Source organism: Lepisma saccharinum, chromosome 16 (assembly GCF_977018435.1).
Source record: "Lepisma saccharinum chromosome 16, izLepSacc3.1, whole genome shotgun sequence".
In the NCBI taxonomy this organism is placed as follows: domain Eukaryota; kingdom Metazoa; phylum Arthropoda; class Insecta; order Zygentoma; family Lepismatidae; genus Lepisma; species Lepisma saccharinum.
Window position 1 is genome coordinate 16,565,965 of NC_139244.1, and position 21,236 is coordinate 16,587,200.

The following is a 21,236-nucleotide window of genomic DNA, read 5'->3' on the forward strand; positions in this document are numbered from 1 at the left end:
GAAATCAGGTTGCCAACTACTACGAAATCAGGTTGCAAACCCCTAAGAAGTAACTCCTAACTTCAGAATCGCAATCATAACCTTACTGAAATGTGTATTTTCAATTATAGTTTCTAAGCTATTTATTTATCTTTCTGTATTTCACTCTCTAGGCTTCAGGCTCCGTAGATAGCCTAGTTAGCCTAGGCTAGAATATACGCTCATGGATCCGAACCATTATGTGCCTCCACCGGGTATCGAACCCGGAGCCCAAGACAGAGAAAGAGCTTGCTAAAATGGAGACGAGGTGTTGTCTAAGACTATCTGGGTTTTCGAGAGTTTACGACTTCTACATACCAAGCGAACATCGACCTAGTTCTTTGTGTACCAAAATTTCATCAAAAGATGCCGGGAATGTGTGACTGCAGTTGGCCACCACTTTGAACAACTCTTATAACACAGTTTAGTACTCGTTATGCAATTGAAATATAATTGTCTGCATGCTAAAGATGCGTGCGTAAAAATAAGCGGGACGTCACAGAACGGAAATGCCGGCATCTGCGCCATGCCTCGCTGTCAACAGTCACGCGCTATCTCGGCCCCGAGCCAAAATGAACGCACTGTAGAAAGTCATATTATTTGTTTGTTGCAATTGCAATTGGGGTGTAAGGGGTAATCCCTTGCGAAGACACCCCAATATCAACCAGGGTTGTTTAAGGTCCAGGAATCCATAAATTGAAATGGGTTCTATTGGGTTCCAATGCAGGACCGGAACCTTTGTTCTAGCACAATTTAAATTCGGTCCAAGTTACATATTGTTTCCTTGAAAAAAAGGTTCCTGGACCGTATTTAAATTGATCTCGAAAAAAGACTTCCTGGACCGAATTGAAATACTTTATAGATAAAAGGGCTATTTACTGTCCAGAACCCATTTAAACTTGCTGATTTTCTGTGCTGAACCGGAATTGAATTTATTTAATATTCCTGGATTTAACAACCCTGATATGAACCTCCCTTCCACGTAGTACACCCTGGACTGCATTTTGTAGACTAGCGAGGATCTGGCGTCCGAACTCTCAGCCAGTATAATCCTCTGTGGAGCTTCTGTTGTGTCGACCCTATACGTTTGTGATGTCCCTTCATCCATCATATCACTATTCACGATTAGCCAAAAGTGGCAGAAAAAAAAATCCATCAAGCAGTGGCAATTATGAACCTGTGCACGTGTTTTCGTAAGTACAGGGTGGCCAAAAAAAAAGGTAACCGCAACTTAGACTACCGTACAACGGTTCTACATTTCGGTTACCTTTCTTTTGGGCCACCCTATATTCAGAATGCAGAAAACTGGTTTTCAAGCCTTCTCGAGACGAGCCTGAAATCCTGTCAATCTAGACTCTGCACTATCCCAAACACTTATTCAGTTCAGGGACGCCCGATTCTTGTTCAGATAGCAGTTCTTTTGCGACGAACGAATCTAAGTTGACCTTGCATTATCTGTTTTAGTATCGACTTTTCCACATCACAAGTACTGAATGATCTTGATTACTTCAGTCGTCAGGTGCATGATTTCCCGAAAAAATATATCCTGATAGGGCATATAGGTATAAAGGAGAGATATGTCGTGCACATTTGACACAAAGGATTTCACCTGACGAGAATCAAGATGAGGATATTAGCAGCTCTCGCCCTTACGCTACTCATCGCTTGCGGAGTTTCGGGTAAGTTTTAGAAGTCATATAATTATCATATATCTGACGTTTAAGAAATAATTGAGGGGTTACAAAAATTTATTGCAAGTAAACTATTGAGCTTAAGTTAATGAAACCAGTCCAGAATCGAAGAACGCAAACAGTTTGTGCGTGTTTGTTTTGTTAAGCTGAGAGTTCACATCCCTGCCGCTAGGCGACACTCAAATCACCCACATCACTCACAGTGTTTTGGGCAATGTTTTTGTCCCCAAAATCACCGGACCTTACACTGTGTGACTTCTTTCTGTGGGGTTTCATCAAAGACAAGATATTCGTCTCACCGATGCCGCGTGATATCGCAACCCTAAGGGAGAGCATCGTTGTAGCGATAGACGCTATCGACAGGTCCATGTTGATGCGAATGTGGCAAGAACTAGCTATTGTGTCGATGTGTGCCGTGTCACTCTTGGCACACACATTTGTAGGAACATTTGTAGGTGTACAAAAAAATTGAGTTGCTCGTTTGTTCTGGACTGGTTTCATTAAAGTAAGTTCAATACTAGTGTTGCCCACGAGACGAGACTTTGGCCTGTCTCGTCTCGTGGAAATGCTGTGAAATGCTGTCTCGTCTCGAAAATATTCGTTTGTCAAAGGGACACGTGATCAATCTCGTCTCGTCTCGAATTTTTAAAAGCCTGTCCCGTCTCGTCCCGTGGGCAACACTATTCAATACTTTACTTGCAATAAATTTTTGTAACCTCTCAATTATTTATGAAACACTCTGAATACTTTTATACAGTTTTAATTTTGGCTGTTTTTGCCCAGTACACATTTTGAATACACATTAACATATCCTTTAGCATGAGTATTACCTTGCAAATTGTCCATCACCATGTCCGTGCACTTTATTTGACCCAATAAGAGCTTCAAGAATTAAAAGAAAACCCAAAACAAGCTGTTGACAACTTCTTCACCAGGACACATAAAAATCCATCGCTTAAAAAAACACAGGATGTAGAGAAAAGTTAATGAAAATGGTCATGGACAATTTGCACGGTAATACTCATGGATACCACTTCAAAATTCAAGTTCATCCTTAAATACCATACCGTATTTCAGCGCATAATCGTCGCGCTCTGCTTTTATCAGTCCAAACATTGGTTTATAACCTATCATAACATCGGTGCGTCACATAACGAAACCAATGATAGAGGGACGCAGAAAAGAAATATATTTTTTTTTTAAGTCCGTGCTTAGCAACACTGTGAAAATTTTCTCAAGTGTATTATTATGCAAATGCAACTATAATGCAAAAATCAATAACAACCAATGTGTTAGCCCCTTTTCTCCCTGACCGGGAAAATGTTCGCTACACTGCCAAGAAGAAATGATGTGTGTCGATTTGGACTATTCAATTTTAACGTACGTATATTCACAAGTATTCCGTGCCATCCTAATCTTGCACGAAATGCAGGTACCTAAACGCACGGCCATGAAAATAGGCAGATGGGCAGAATTGCGCTGGTGTGACACGCGGACAAAGCAAAGCGAGAGCGCGACAAAAGTCGGTGGTTCCCGCGCACTGTGTGGCAACGTCAACCGGGCTGCGTGGCCTAGTTCGAGCGTCAGACCGACCTCTCTCCGGGTCACTTTTGTGTCATCCCTGACCTTTTGAGCAAATACTGTCAGTTTGTATCACATGGATTACAAAGACCAACTCTACAACGAGATCCTTAATTATCTTAAACTTCCGAACACATGGGGTTGTGCTCCGACGTGGCAACAGTGCGAACTTTCCCCCCGCCTAATTTCATGGCCGTGCGTTTAGTAGTAATTGATTTTTACGTACCGGTAATTCCCCGCACTCCACTTTTTGGCAAAAAAGAAAATTGTCATAAAATCTGCGACGATTGTGCGGTGGAATATGACATTTGCGTACATACACAGTGAATCGTCACATTTTCCAAAAAATCCTCATTTGCTGCGACCCGATTATACTGAACGTAACTCCAACTGGCGGCTGGGAAACAGCGAATCAGCGATCAGTTCAATTTTCTTCGACTGAAATCGGACATTTTCGAGTCACAAGGTACCGAACGTTAATCGCGGGACGAAACAAATGAGCGTAGGGTACACCACACGTTGCCAAACGTATTGTAAAACGAGAAAGAGTCTTCTCGGGCAAGCACCAGAAATCAGCGGGGTTTAATGGTTACAACTGCACATGCGGTCCTGAACGATGAAGTTTACGGGAGGACCACCCACGGGTCGGAATGCAGGCGGACACACAGTCATATAAAGACAACTGGCAAAAACGGAAGTACGCTTGGCAACGTTGCTTCGGGAGAGTGATGCGATCCTTCAGCTTTTACTTCAGCTTTTACACCCATGGGACCACACGCCCCGAAAATTATTGGCGAACAGGACATGCCAGAAATAGCCATCAAGGTCATTCGCCAGTTGGAGTTGCGTTGAGTATAGTGTACTCTAAAGTCTTGAATCACTGACTTCCAGACATCCTTTGGTGCAGCGCATTCTTCAATGGCCTGCGTCCTTATCTGCCAATGCCGAAATTCTCTTATGCTGGGTTCCCAGTCACGTGGGCATCAAGGAGAATGAAGGGGCTGATGCTGTTGCCAAGTCTGGCGATGTGCTGGTCCACCTTCTACTAGCCAGTATAATCAAGTAGTCTCGGGTTCGATATCGGTGGAGGATCTCTCGTTAAATTGTAACACTGTTAGGCCTTGTTTCCATGTTTAATAAAACACTCAAACGCTGGCCAAGGCAAAATCTATCTATAAAAAATACACTACAAACGTAACGTTTCCTCCCTCTAGCAGGGTCTTCTTCAGACAAAGACTCGCAATCGAATCTCTTTAAACTGTAGTTCCAGTCCCGATTAGCCTATGTGTTCATAAAGTGAATTAGCAAAACTCAGAAATGCTCTACCAGCCATTAACCTTCAGAATGCGTTATGTGCGCAATGGAAACTCGAACCAAAAAAAGGCTATAGTCTCTAGTGAGTTCCTAAAACGGATGCAATTCGTGAGAAAGGTCTGAGGGGAGGATATACTGGGCTCCACGCGGACGTGACGGATGTTTACTCCTCTAATAGAGCTAACTTTCTTTGAAGTAAATTGGAGTTCGATTCAGGACTTCCACTTTAGGATTTTGTTTAGAATACGATTTCAGTAATTGTTGATACTTTAAAGTATGTTAAAACAATCCATGAAGTCAGGAAAAATCTGATTCGTTGCTTAATTGTAAAGACCAGCGTCCTATAAACTGTACAGAAACCATAATTTTAACTGACGAGAGCTCCCTAAGGCGAGGGTGACAACTTTGTACTGTTGAATATGAAAGTTGTGCTCGCTTTGGTAGATTTTGCTGAAGCAATATCAATTTTATTATATTTGGAACTGACTTCTAGTTGAAAAGCAACATTTTAAGAAAAGGGAACGGTAAATTGTATCTGAAAATCATTACTGATTGTGTAAAATTTCTTATCAATGGTAATGACCAGGGAAGCAGGGTTACATATTTATGTATGAGGCTGAAATCAGTTTTATTTTGCATTATTTTTGCGCATCATGGCATGTAGGCACGAAAAATTCAGTTTCTATTTTCCATATTTGTACATATATTAGGTTTTTTCTCATATTTTACATATTATTTCCATATTTGAGGACATTTCTCAATATATATTCCATATTCGCGCAGTTATTACATATTCCCGTGTGACCGAAAGAGTTGAGTGAATTTCTTGCGAATATCTGACAAATTTGAAATATACCGCCATTACTTCTTGCGATATTGAACGCAGTTTTAGTCAATGTAAATCCATCAAGAGAGACAACAGATGGAAATCCATGTTCGAACAAAATTTTGTCATTCATTGTTTTAGAAACAGGAAATGAAAACACATTTTGTGTTCTTTTACAATTAATGTCAATGTAAGCGTACTGTATTTTATGTAGCTCGTGTAGTGTCGTATATTATTGAAAATGTAATTTTTTACAATTTTGAGTCCATATTTAACTCCATATTTTGGTGAAAATAACTAAATATGTATTTACATATTTAGCACATTTTGTTCCGTTTCCTGTTAATGACTTACTTTGAAAGGACACTATCGATAGGTGGTGTAATTAATAATTCATTTGTTATCAACAGGGAGAGATTGCTATCAATGTAGCTTCGCGGAAGGTGGAGTAGGAGATGCATCATGTTACGGCAAAGACATAACAAACTGGAACAGTGTACCTTGCAGTACCCAATATTGCATCGTAAGGAGGATGGAGTTAAAATCGAATTCAGGTAAGTGTTGGCAGAGTGCAATCAATTCGTCACAGATCTGGCCACTGGCGTACGCAGGACTTTTTTTCGGGACGTTAGGCGGAATACACTATAGTAATTACTATTTTTAACCTTTGTTTTAAAAGTTGTTCAAAGACAGTAACCGAGGGTCATTTTAAGAGGAATTTGCATTCACCATTTTGGCTTTTCCCCGAGCTTTCTTCATTTTTACTGCTTTCATTTCAAAATTTTGATTTTTTTTCAAAATTTCGGGAAGGGTAGTATTGGTCTTGATTTGAAGCCCTTTGCATGTGCTTTTCAAATCCATTATCATTGTGAATTCACATTGCGAAACCGATTTTAAACACACTCCGACTCCAATGTCCAAGGCGGAATTCGAACCTGTGAACTTCGGCGGTGAGACCCAAAGGTGCAAACCATTGGCTTCTGAGGAAACTTCATTAGCTAGTTCTCTCGAAATTTCTCAAGGTAATGCAAGTAATGTTAAGGCCATTACTACTGTGCGAATTAAGATATTTGCTTTGGGGGAGATGCCCACTCAGTGGCGTACTTGTGATTTTATTTCGGGAAGTAGTATTTTGGGTAGGATGCAAATTTGTATGTATTTTACCAGTCAGTAAACTATTTCTTTGCTGTTGTAAGTACCTTAAAACATTGGCTTTAACATAGATAATTAAATCATATGAAAAAATATACAAGTAATTTTAAAACACTTAATATATTTACATTATAAAACCCAAACTCGTACACAAAAAAAACGAACGTCTAATACAGAAAATTTGACCTAATTTCTATTACCAGGTTCAATCTGTTATATATTAGTGGAAGTTAAATTATGGAGCCATGGGCTGAAACAGCCATAAATTTCAAATGATATATACGTATATTGTTGTTATGGTTACTTGTTGTTGATTTTTATACATGTGTTATGGAGTTAAATATAAAAATGTTCGATCCCAAGTGTTTCATTGAATATTGTACAAATTGTGATAGTTACATAGAATATATTTAAAAATGCTAAGAACATAATAAGTGGCGACGATGGATTGGATACATTTGTAAGTTTAACAATTAATAAGATTTTTGTAGTGGAATAGAAGATTCAAATCTTAGAAGTTCGAAAATGAATACGTTACCATTCTTCGAGTCCTATGAGGTAGGAAGTAATATTAAAGCTTATGTGCGAAGATTTGATTCATTTCTAAAAGCACAAGAAGTTAAAGAAGAAAAAAAGGTTCATTTATTGTTATGAGTGATTGGAAATAATGCGTATGAGGGATTGTATATTAAATTAGCTCCTAATGATCCTAGTAGTTTTCCTGTCGAGGGTTTGCTGACGGAACTCGTTGATAGTTACGAACCTAAAACAAATAAGTGGATAGAGATATATATATATACATTTAAAAATGCTAAAAAAAGAGCATGGCGAATCAATGCATGATTATATATTACGAATTAAAAAGTTGTCATTAAAATGTGGGTTTAAGCCAGAGGATTATGATGAAGAATTAAAGCAGCAAACGTTTTTTGGACTTGAGGAAGGTACATTAAAAAGGAAGTTATTTATGGAGACTCCAAAGACATACAAGGATGTTTGTGACTCCATTAGATTTGGTAGCCATATTCAGCAAGACTCACACATCCACACATTTAATACAAACACTCCAAGAAATTTGTACAAGGCAATTTAGAAGGAAAGATATGTTATAAAGGACAATTGCAACAGGACAGTCCAAGAAATGTTAATTGGATTTGCTATAGATGTGGTTCGAAAAAAAACACAGAGATGAAGGTTGTCCAGCTATGGGGAAAGCTTGCAGATTTTGGGGCAAGATAAATCATCTGTCCATTTAACCTATCAACAAGTTTCTTGTGAACACTTTAAGAAATGTTCGGTGAGATTGGTCAATTGGAGAATAGTGTTCTTCTTTAATCCACTAAGCTACATACTTTTCGGCAGGGAAAACTTTGATGACGACCATTAGTAGACACGAATGATTTTTCAATTCGGTTTCATAGTTAAGAAATGGTATACTAGCAATAGTTTTATTTTGCCGGGTATGAAATGTTTTGTGAGGGAAATCTCCGGCGTCCCTACCTCCCAGTTAATTCGCACACTGGTCATTACTTTCTAAAAGTAACGCATTGTTGTTACCGAAATTAAAGCAATTACTAAAAAAGAAAATATTTTAGTTTCGAAATCTGGATATTAATGTAACTTAAACATTTAATGTGACATTTTTCAGATATCTTCTCTTTCGAACGAGGATGCGACACGAGTTCTGGCAACGGCGGAGGACTACACGGAATCTTGGAAAACGACTACTACATTGTGTATCAAACAGCTTGCGAAGGCGATTTGTGCAATACCGGTGAGGGGATCAGCGGTTCCTCCAGAAATGAACACAGCGCCACCCTCTTCATTGTAGCCGCTGTAGCTGTTTTCCAAGCACTGAGATCGAAAATGTAATCATGTAGTGATCTTGTGGGTCAAAGGGGTAAAACTTCACATGTAGTAAGACACAACAAGCTTTCTATATTCTTTGTATTTTTGTTGTCAATCCTATTTATCTACTCTTCACAAGTAAATGCGCTATGGTGACACAAACCCTATTGATAGTAACGTTAATAATAAAAGCTAGTAAAAACATAAATTATAATAAATAATAGTTAATATTCATGCATGTTCCAGCGTTGGTTATTTTCTTTCTTAAAACGGATGATTCTTCTCACTTACAACAAAATTGCTGCCACTGTGAACTGTTGTGTACCGACGCGTAAAGGCACTGGTTGTTGCAGTGATTATAATGTAAGATGAATAATAAAGAAAAGTTGACGAAAGATGTGTCCGTTCTTTAAATTATTGTTACCTTGTTAATTGCATCATCTTTATGATTATTGATATCTATAATCTAAATTTTCTTCTTGCATATAAGCATGCCCACGTTGCTCTTGTGACCATCAGAGAGAGTTTTTGAACTTCATCATACAATTTACTACCCTCATACATTATTGTTATTATACGTCCACTTTATGCACAGAAAGGCTAATTGGGACAGAGCCTATAGTTTTAAGTGGGATCCGAAACACTGTGCCATGTTCCTCCACTGTATATCGAAACCGGGACCACTTGATTACAAGGCGACGACGTTACCACTACGCCATCGGAGAGGCCCTTTCATACATTATATATATATATACGAGGGCTGCTGGAAAAGTTTCTGCAATCAATATGAAACAAGACATGTGAAATTCTGGGAATTGCTTTATTATCTTTCAAAGTGTTCACCCTCAAGATCGATACACTTTTGCATACGTTCAAACCAATTTTGAAAGCATTTTTTCCACTCTGAAGCTGATACCTCAGAAACCGCTGTTCGGAATGCGTCAACAGCTGCTTCAGACGACACAAATCGCTCACCACGCATCTTATTTTTCATATGTGGGAACAAAAAGAAGTCATTAGGTGATAAATCAGGTGAGTACGGAAATGAGTCATTAATTTGACATTTTTACTGAACAAAAAATCAACAGTTTGGTGTGCTGAATGGGAACTGGCGTTGTCGTGGTGAAGAATAATGCTACGATTTGGGTTTGTTTTACGCATTTCATTGATGACCTCTAGCAAACAAATTGTTTATACCACTCAGCATTTACAGTTCTTCGATCTTCTAAAGCTATTGTTGCCACATGTCCGGTATAACCGAAGAAACAAGCAACCATTTGCTTGGCAGCACTCCTCGAACGAACAACTTTTGTGTGTTTCGGCTCACTTTGAAACACACAAACAGTGGATTGCTGTTTAGTTTCGGGTTCGTATGAATAGATCTAAGTTGCGTCCCCCTGACTTGCCTCGGTTGAATTTTTTGAGCATTTCTTAACACCAATTTACACGAGCCTGTTTTTGAGCTTCGCTCAAGTTGTGTGGGATCCAACGGCTTGAAAGTTTCCGTACGTTCAGATGACCATGCAAAATCGGATGTATTGTTTTCATGTCAATGTTCAAGGATGCCTGAATCTCACGGTATGTCACATGCCGATCTCTCTCAATCATTTCACGCATAGCATCAACATTACTGGCAACAACAGACGTGGATGGACGACCTTCAAAAAAATTCATCACTGAGAAATGTGCGACCACGCTGGAATTCGGAAAACAAAAAACGAGTCCTATTGGATGGTGCTTCATCTTAAACGCTAAATGAAGTCGCTCGATGCATTGTTTTCGGTGTTAAACTACATTTGAAATCATAAAAAAATCATTGCCCGAAAGTGTTCACGTGAAATTTCCATTTCTCACACGAAACTATTTCAAACTGCTGTGAAAAATAAACGAATAGGCTTCAACAAACAATCAAAGATAATTTAAACATAAAAAAGGTATATTCTTCTGATTTTTATAATAGCGGAACACTAGCGCCACTGTTGGTGAAACTTGCAGAAACTTTTCCAGCAGCCCTCGTATTCAAGTTTTTAAGTACTCGAGCAGTAAATTATAATATTCTCTGATGGGCACAAGAGTAATGTGGACATACTGCCCATGTGTAGCTGTCAAACATGTTCAGATATTTAATACTGCCAATTACAGTTTTACTTGTTGAGTCGTTGTGTAACAGTGACGTTTTTAAAGACACTCAAATGTCAGTCTCTCTTCCACGCAGTACAATCAGGAAACTGCATTTATACAGGTTAACGAAGATCTGGCAGTTGGAGAATAATCTTACTCAAATAGTCAAATGGGAACAGAACGAGATGCGGAATCTAAAAATAGGCTGCTGGTGTTTGTTCTTTTGTCACTGTGGAAGTAACAGCTCATTGTATTGTTGGTACCGTGTTACTATTTTCTTTCGTCAAAAGTTTGTTTGTCACTGGACCACGATTAATTGCTCATTGGAGAATTTCTTCGATTACAACGCCAATGACAATTCATATTAATGTTTATTTTTTACACACAAGTAACAAGTATCTTGCAAGGAATTTTTATATGTTGGAAATGAAATCTATGCACTTTGATGAATTGACATTTTCGTCACACTTTTAAATTCCACCGCAACCGCTGCTGCTGGTGGTTATGGATTAGGTAAAGAGTTGGTAGGATGGAAATGGTTTAACGGAGAAAATTAGACCAATAGTTACACATCTTATTACAAAATGAGGTTTCTAAGTATGCGTAACTATTGATCTAATTTTCTGCATTACCACATTTTTCTTCCTACTAGCTCTTCACTTAATTCAGAACCACTAGCTGCTGCTCATCGCACAAAAATTCATAAGGTTCCTGAACTCAATATGCCCTACCTAAGGTTTAAGATAGTTTAAAATGGTGTACAAAGTCAGAAAAGCCAAACTAATTGCAAGATTCAAAAGAGGGAACAATTCTGAACGTTTACTGCAAAAAGGAGCCAATTCGAAATAACATGGGTGCAGGGAAGATTTTATTTGAAAGTTACGTTTAGGCCATATTGGGTACATGTGTAGCCAGTATGGCCTAGTCATAGATTTTGTTCTTTCACTTGAAAATATGCAACAGAAATTGTAAAGAAAGTACCACAATGTTGCTTTTATAGGTAGATGAGTATATTGATACACTTACATAATGACACATGAGATTTGCAAAAAGAAATAACCTTGTTTACAAACCAATAAACAAGGGAATGGCATGTCACAATTTGTTACCAGAAAACCATGGATTAGACATTACAGTCTGGGCAAATTAAAGGTCCTTTATCATCCTTAGTGAGTTTCACATACTCTATGTGAACATATGAGTAACAAATATCATGTTCGCGCATGTCCTTCACTGTATATTCCTATGTAGGCCATATTGAGTCTACCTCACATAATGTTTTTCCCTTAGTTATAAACATTACTTTAGATTAAAGTTTAAACTCAGTACATCGTTGCAAAGTACTAATTATGAGCTATCATAATATGTACTAGAGATACAAACACCTCTCATTGGAAGATGCAGTTAATAATAACTTACATGTGCAATATTAGATGACGTAGAACACAATCACGAGGTCCAGCTATTTTGCTTCTTTGTCTTCAAGTTACTGCACTATTGGTACAACCAACATGTTCAATCACGTCATTCGGTCAGTCTAAATGACACGGTCAGTCTAAATGACATACTAACGTCATCTGCTGAATTAATATTGTAACTACTTGGAAACAGCAAATAGGCCATATTGGGTTCAGGAACCTTATTTTATTTTTAAATATACAAAATCATTGTCTGTTAACTCGCAAGTCGATAATAATCGACCATGGTATCAAAATATGAATCTACCACGGGCAGTAATTGTATTTATTTTGAGAATGCATACAGGTAACGTATTAGTTAATGAACACTTAGCACGTTTAAAAGTTGTGCCCTCAACTTCCTTCCAATGCGGAGAAGCTAGACAGTCAGTTAATCACTTATTTTTTCAATGACAATTACGGCAATACCATCGTGATACTTGATATAAAAATTTACAAGCCCTAAATCCCATTTCCGATATCTATATCAACGCTTATCTCCTAGCCTCAAACTACGATTATGTGGATCTCGTATAGATTTTACAGAAAACATAACATCACAACATGAAAACGATCACAAAAAATCATATCCACAAAACCTCACTATGCCTTAGGAACAGAAAGATCCATAGTACTGAAAAAGTGACAATTAAGGATATAATTTCTTGAAGAAAGTGAATAAACATGCAGATTACTGTGCTTCGAACAAGAACAAGGACAATAAAATCAGTACTCGGCACCATTGGCTAGAAATCGCTTAAAAGCGATGCGAGCCAAGAAATGAAGAAGAACGTTAACTCGCTCCGTGAGACCTGATGAAGATAACTTGAAAATATGATTCACATTTAAGAATATATACAGAAGAAATACCAAAGAACTCAAGTGTTTAAAGATCTAGGTCAGTTACAAACATGGTTGCCGATTCTCCTTGCATTGTATTTTAGTAGAGCGTTGTCTGTTGGTTTCCTGCGAACATGTCAGGTGGATGATATTGCTGATGCACTACCGCCATCTGCAATTGTGGCGGGAAGGCAACAGGGTTATGCCTAACGCTCTTTAGCTTCGCATTAAAAAAATCATTGTTTAAGGGAGAATTCACACCGAAGAAACACGCGACACGCAACACGCGACATGCAACACGAAACACGTGTCGCTTGGAAGCCAACACTCAGTAATCAATGCAACCTTTCGAACCGAAGAGACACGGCAAGATGCACGTGTCGCTTACGTGTCTCTCGGACTGTGCCGTTTTCTCAATACCGTGCATTGTGTTGCTTCAGTTTCTTGTTCGCAGTTTCTTGTTCTCGTTGGAATGCTTCTTCCAACGCTGTATTTAGACTTTAGAAGAGAGCCCAACCGGCATCATGTTTGATCCTCTAATTTGTTGATATAATAAAGTATCAATATGTCCGTACAATGTTTTAACAATGTTTTAAGATTTAAACACAACGTTCATTTCGCTTTATCAAGTTTTTTGATGCAGTTATCTATCGGCTGTAATTTGCCTTCAACATCGTGAAAAGAGGCCGTGTTTTGGCCATTTACCTGACTGCTTTTATTTGAAAAAGTCAGCTTATGGAAGCACTTTAGTCCAAACTATATTAGTCAACACTCTAGTGCATTGTTTTTCAACCACCGGGCCGCGACCCGATACCTTGCCCTCGTATCAACTATACTGAGCTGTGAAATGTTCTGCTGAAACTGGTTGACAACTATCATAATCCCAAGATCATATTTGAGTTGTGAGTTTTTGTTTTTAAGACCATTTTACGCACAAATAGACTAATCAGAACTGGATCTGCCCGGTGCCTCCCCGGTTATCGAACCCGGGATCACTTAATTACAAGGAGACGACGTTACCACTTTGTCTTCCATATTTTTATATTTGTCAACAATCCTACACACGTAATCAAACTATTATTACTCTTATGATTATGCTAGAATTTATTTATCAATATTTAATTTCATAGGTACATGTTAATTCATGCATAAAATCTTCAATACTGTAAAGATTTACGAGGAAAATTCTTCGGCTAAGGGCATTGACTTAAAAAGAATACCGTGACATGGTTTCAAGAAGGTTGAGAACCATTTCTCTAGTGTTTAGGTATTCGCTTTATTCAGGCTGAAAAGTCTAGCGTATACAGTTTGATTTCAGTGCATATTATTTCTCAGTTTTCTCGTGCACAACATGCCTCTCCCAAGTTTCAATAACTTGCACAAATTTTACAACGCAGTTTACATGTAACAATGTCTCTTGTTACGTTATTTTCGGGTGACTAATAAACTGATTAATATCGGTACCATCATGCAAACTGAGCGAAGAAACCAAGTGTCGCTTGACGCATGCATCTTGTCTCTTCGGTGTGAAACACTCGTGTCGCGTGTTACATGTCGCATGTTGCGGGTTGCGTGTCGCGTGTTGCGTGTTTCTTTGGTGTGAATTCTCCCTTAATGTCAAGTTGGCCTTGGACGGAAAGAAGACATAAGTTTACTTCGTGTCCCGGATATCTTTTCTAATCAGCAAATGGGTGGATGTCTTGTTACTTTTACAAAACTTATGTTGATAAAATAGTTCAAACATTCTAAATTTGTTCAGATAACAGGTCTTATCTGATTAGAAGATGAAAAATGAAGATGGATCGAGTGTTCTCTTTTGATGGATTAGTTCGTATTTTCTCCACTTATCACAGGATTTTTTTTGCTAATAGCCAATGATCATCAATGTATTATCTAAGAAATATATTTTTTTAGTTGTTATTGTCATGTAATGGGGAAGGAGGAAAATATTTAAAAAATGCATAGTCTCATTCCCCGTCCTGTAAACTTCTTCCCATGCATCAGGATAGTACATAAATTGTATACAGTAGCGCGATTAGGAGGGGCAGGAGGAGCAGTTGCCCCCCACTTTTTGCAACTTTCTGCGAAAAATTAACTCCTTGCCCCCCAGATTTGGCACCCAATCGCCGCCACTGAATATGTGTGTCTTATCCCCTTCCCCAAGGACCAAATGTTAGGGACCAGAAGGAAAATGCAGTATCCAGCGGGGATTCCCACCATATTACTTTATATTTCGGCTATTTTACGTCACTTTGCTACATGTTGGGTTAATCGGGACGTTGAGAATGAATGAACAATGGAAGAAATGGATGCTGCAACAATAACACATCTATGCCTCGATCAGGGTTCGAACCTGGAACCTCTGGCTTCGTATTGCGTTACTCTGACAACCCCACCACCCAAACAAATCATTTGAAGTCGGCTTAATGCTTGTACATAGGCTATGTTGGCTGAATGGAACATACAGTATAATGATTGGTAAATCAAAATTGGAAAAATCCTACACCGTCCATGGTCAATGCTATTAGAGAGTGGAACAACCTACTTAAATACATAACACTATTTTTCTCTAGGCCAGTTTAAATCGAAGTTAAGAAATCATCTTCTGGAGCTAACTAAACCAGTACTGAAAACAGGGAAAGAACAATAAAATAAACCCCTTTTTTTCCAGATGCATGAATGTCCACAGAAAATAAATGCATCAGTGGAAACAAAAAAGTTCGTAGCCAAAATCTTTAAGTGATGCGTCAAAAAAAAAAAAAAACGCATCAATTTACCGAAGTACAGCTCTGCATAGACACACTCACTTGCATCATATGATGCACTTTGGTCTTACCTTCGTAAACGATATATAAAAATACATCAAAGTGTAAAATTGATTTCTGCAAAGGCCAAAAAACACACTTTAGTGCATCAAGTAGATTTTATGCATTTGGTTTTCTCTGTGTAGGACGAGAACATTTGAATAGTTGTATTGTGTGTGTCTTACGTATATTTCTTTTACTTTCTTAAAGTGTGTTACTTTTCTCGTGTTTTTTTAGTGAAATGTTATAGTTTATATTGCTTCTTACATTATTATACCCTGTCCCAGCTAACTGTGGAACAGGGCCGCGCATAGCGACAGAGAAGGAGAAGGGAAATCGAGAGAGCGAAACAATGAAAGCGGGTAACACCAGTCGCTCTCCTCCTCCCCCGTTACGCAATTCCGTTCCTCTCACTGTTCATTGGTGGAGCCATCTCGCGTCACTACTTGCGCAGAAACTTGTTCTCATTCTCCTGCTTCACAGATAGTTGGGACAGAGTATACGTGTGATAGTAAAATTGAAAAATGAAGGTTAAGTGGTACGAATGGACTGTTCCTTAACGTCGACGTACAGAACAATCAAATAAATATTTTGTTTCCCGTAATTGCAAAATTAATCCCTTAGTGGCAACTATGCTTAGTGTCAAATAAAAGAAAAGTTACTAAGAAAAGTTGTTTCGCTTAATGGTTTCTATACGCTGTGAAGGTTTGTGCAGTGGCACTATATGTATGTTGCTTATACACAGTGGCGTGACCAAGGGGCGTTAATGGGGTCATAGCCCCCACTTCGTTGGGGCAGTGTTCCTAAAAAGAAGAACGTACATCAAAGGCAGGAAAAGATAGCAAAATGAGGACTGATTACTAAAAAAAAGGAAACGTAACCCCCGCTTTCTAAAATCCTGCGCACGCCACTACTTATACTGTGTATTTCGAGGCTCAAAACGAGACCGAGACGAGAACAAGAGACTGTCTTGTTTCGACACCATCCCTAAAAAAATACTTCTGTGCTATTTTGTTGTACAATGTGATTCCACACCAGTGCCTTATATACCGTATGTTCATCTGTGAAGATAATACTTTAGTCATCAAGTTATTTCATGTTATCAATCACTGGTTAATCACCAGTGAAGTGACACATCACAGTTTTCCTAAAGCAAGTGTAAAGCCTATTCTTTTCTTCTGATTGATTACCTCTTACGCAACGTCATAATTCATCATGAAATAATACGATTGAAAGATAGCATCTCACTCATTTCATGATAACAACGCATAATCAGATAATGGATTCACTTCAAAGTAAAGTATTAAATTCACTGACGACTGATTCGTTGTTCACGTTCAAAGAACTCTATTACATACGAGTATTGAAACATACAGGGCGGCCCCAAAAAAGTAACCGAAATACTGAACACTTTCGCTTACCTCTTTTTGACTGGTTGGAGTGGAATGTTTAGCAAATCAACACAACGCTCTGTGGCATATTTATTGGGAACTGTCTGGCTTCAGCCACCGAAACGTCATTTACTCCAAATTATTTTTCTACGTATCGTTAATGAGAGGATTCATGCGACTAGAGACGGCCAAAATATGTATGCAAATTTCCAAAATGTGCACCAAACTGTTCCTAAAGTTATAACTAAATATATGCACGAAATTATGAATTTGCTGCAGTCCATCAAACATGCATTTACTCGAATATAGTAACCCCTCCCCCCGTCTTACGTAATACGCGACTTACGCAAATTCGCAGTTACGTAATAACTGTACGTAGCTATCACAAGACATTCTTTCTATTATTTGAAAAGTATGATTTCAGTTTGATTTTATATTCTTTTATATATTTTTCATACTTTTATAGTTTATATCCGAGTAAATACGGCTGCATGATGTTTCATTTATAAAATAACTGTGTAAATAATATATTGCAGTTATTTTATGAAGTTGCGCTTAGGCAATTTACAAATTCGACTTACGTAAAATTCAAGTTACGTAAAGGTTTACGGAACGCATTACTTACGTAATTCGGGGGGTTACTGTATTTACTTGCAAATTATTCTATAACTGGAGTCGTGCTTTATGTAAAATTTTCTTTACTGTAGGGGAATCGTATTCGCCCCCCCCCCCCACTTCGATCACTACATGCACTATAAAAAGCAGTAAAAATTATCAAAAAATACTGAAAATTGTATGTCTGCATAAAACATATTAGCTAATTGATTTTATGAAAATGCATTTATGCCATAACATCGTAACACAATTCGCTACCATCACATTCTCAGAGATTGGGATATGGCAACCTCCCACGAGACTTCGCAACAGTGTACGTAACTTTGGAAAATACACTAAATACAAGGTGATTCCAAAGCCCTTAACACCCCCTATAAAATGTAAAGGAGTTAGGCTGCGTACAATCGGTCATGATAGAATCAGGTTAAGCCTAGGGGGAACCATACTGGTGTGTTCGAAGCGGACGTCCGCCATATTGAATTCAACTCAAAATTTAATTTCAAGAGAAATGCAACGGTGAAGTATTTTTCAATCTATCTTTAATCAGGCAAAAGTTATGATTGTAACAAACGTCCTATTTTCCAGGTGCGAGAAAACAGGATTGCTAACGCGTGAGGAACGCATCGTACTCCTGTCTGGGGAGAGAACTTCACGTGCCATTGCAAATTATTTTTATCAAGAACGCCCTCAACGAGATCCAGCGTCGCATGTGACAGTTACACAATTACTCCAAGAGTTCCGGGAGAGAGGATCAGCCAATGACAGACGACGCATCACCATGTGTACGACAGTAAAGTACAATATGTTATTTACTCTTCCAATAGTATTCAGTAAAAGAATAAACAAAAATAGCGGCTCTTTTTATCTTAGTACATTCTTCATTTTTAAGACATGGCATCATTTATTTTACTGTTTAGTGACACATGATAGCTACGTGGGTGACAGGAATGTACATGGGGATCCATGAGTATTACCGTCCAAATTGTCCATGACTATCTTTATTAATTTTTCTCTCACATCCTATGTGTTTTTAAGCGATGGATTTTTATGTATACTGGTGAAGAAGTTGTCAACAGCTTGTTTCGAGTGTTTTTTAATTCCCAAAGCTCTTATTGGGTCAAATAAAGTGCACGAACATGGTGATGGACAATTTTCACGGTAATACTCATGGATCCCACTGTACGTACACGGTCAACAAAGTTAGAAATAAGGTGTGTTTTATACAGCGTATATTACACGAGTAGGTTGACTGTATCTTTTGCAAATACGCTGTATAAAAATTCAAACTGCCGGAGTAAGTGAAGTGAGTGTACAGAGTGGACGAATTTAATAGTACGGTGTGTTTTACTGATACAGTAATTTTTCACTTTTGCATACGATTAGAAGCATTTCTGTCTTCATTAATGAACATCGGAAATAGCTGTAGAAAGAAGCCAACTGCCGGACAACTAAGTGAGGCGAGTGTACAGTCACCAACAGTTTTGCGTTGTAACGATTCCATTGATTTGAATGGTATCGTTAGAACCCAGAACTGTCCGTGACTGTACCAGATAGCTGATTGGTTTCTCCTCGTTGCGGCAAGACGACCAGGCCTATATGTCAGTGGCGTATCTTGAAAATTTGACCTGGTTTCTTGTATATAGTTATTATACATCCCTATCTGGATGAATTAGCTACATAGAAATAAAATACCAATGCAGGGATGCAGATAAATCAAAACAGGAGTCTGACAACTTTTAAATTTTCCGGCAATTTCTATGTTTAACATAAAATTTCCCTTTTCACAAAAAATGGACATGGATTTCCCTTCCCCAAGGGAAATTTCCCTTCATGTAGCAACACTGCCTCTGTCAAGCGCGGCACAGAAACAAAGGAACAAGCAGTTGTCTCCTGCCAACGCTGTTTCCAGAGGTGGCCGCAAAGAGCTAAATTTCACCTTAAATGGAGCTAAGGTTGACTTCCAAAGAGAAATTTACGAAGGCTGGAGAAAGTGACTCCTAGAGTAATTTTAGGTGTCAAAGGGGTGGGCGGCACTGATATTGCCAATAACTTTCAAGTTATGACAATTTATTCTTTGTTTTCACTGTCCAGATCTGGCATCACCCATCTCAATAATGCATGAGATAGGAAATGAAGGATTCTCGGATAACAATATGATGTCATTTTCACGTCAGCCACGGCGCTATAAAAAGTAACAGGAGGTAAAAGGGGGTGGAGCAACTCAGCCAATATAACAATATCACGCGCAATATTATGTCCATGGCATGGTCTATTTGGGCCGGTGCCAGTGGAGGCGGGCACCTCAGTTCACAGCCAAACGAGTGCACGAAAGAGCCAGACCTGACTCCAAAAGGAGATAAGTTGGCAACAGTGCTCAGAGTCGCTGCTGAGGGGAGAACCTCGGGGAAACCCTTCCTCATGCTCTTAAATTCGGGTTTAAAACCTTGTTTTAATAACTAAATATGCTGATCAAGGCAGAAATTTATATTATTATAAAACATAAACTAAACGTAACGTTTCAGATAGGAAGGGAGAAGAGAATACTAGTGAGGAAATGGAAGGAGTCCAAGGAAATAGAGAAGAAAGGTGAAGAAGACACAATGAACTGGAATGGAAGACTGAAGTTAAACAAAGAATGGAAGAAGGTGTTAGAAAGATTGGTAAGGACAAGAGAGAAAGAGGAGGGAAGAAGGAAGAAGAATGAAGAAAATAGAGCGTGAGATAAAGAGTCCAGCGACATTCTCTTTCAGGTGAAAGTAAAGTTGGCAAGGGAAAGCCACCTGCTAGATTGTTCCAGAACTACTTTCTAATAGTCTGGAGGGAAGTATTTTTGTGCATATATATCGTCCTGTTGTGTACCTGGTTACATTTGTAATTGGCACAGAGTCTGAAGAAAACCTTGCTAGAAGGTTGAAACGTTACGTTTAGTTTACGTTTTATAATAAAATAAATTTCTGCCTTGGTCAGCATATTTAGTTTTTATATCATGGAAACAAGGCTTAATGGTGTTATACTTGGTTTAATGGTTTGCACCATATGTAATGAGCGATTGCCCATGTGTTGAAGCTAAACATGTAAAAAATAAGTGAGAAAATCTGGATTATGTAAACGCGTTAACATGATAAATACGCCGATGCTCAATGTGGCTTTATATAGGAGAGAGGGGTGAGAGCTGTAACGGCGGAGTGGTTAGCACATAGGGCTACGACGCCAGGGGTTATTGGTTCAAATCCCGACCTGGGCATGCATGTTCGTGAGTGTCCATTCATCAATTTCATTATATCAACACTCAATCATTTCTTCGCAAATTAGCCTAAAAGCGGCACAAAAAATAGGGTGATCATAATATTTTGACCCAAAAACGGGAGATCTCAAGAAGATCAGTTTACCACCTTCCTGAAAAACCGGTTAGGCATAATTATATATTTTTATTAACGTATTGTTATTATATAGTATTAAAGGATGAATCACATAATGATCCATCATAAACAATAAATTAAATATGTTCTCCGCTGTCAAAAGGTACTATTAATTATTATAATCTCAGTGGGCTGCTCCATTCTGATCAACCTTTGATG

The 21,236-nt window shown here is 38.4% G+C and overlaps 1 protein-coding gene across 1 annotated transcript; it reads left to right on the forward strand.

Moving 5' to 3' along the window:
- The first annotated feature begins 1,595 nt into the window (after window positions 1-1,595).
- On the forward strand, window positions 1,596-8,795 carry LOC145999957 (uncharacterized). Its single transcript, XM_083137247.1, has 3 exons — window positions 1,596-1,697; window positions 5,841-5,984; window positions 8,231-8,795. Exons 1-3 carry the CDS (start codon window positions 1,643-1,645, stop codon window positions 8,452-8,454), a joined length of 423 nt encoding a protein of 140 aa, XP_082993373.1. The 5' UTR covers window positions 1,596-1,642; the 3' UTR covers window positions 8,455-8,795.
- Window positions 8,796-21,236: the final 12,441 nt, after the last annotated feature.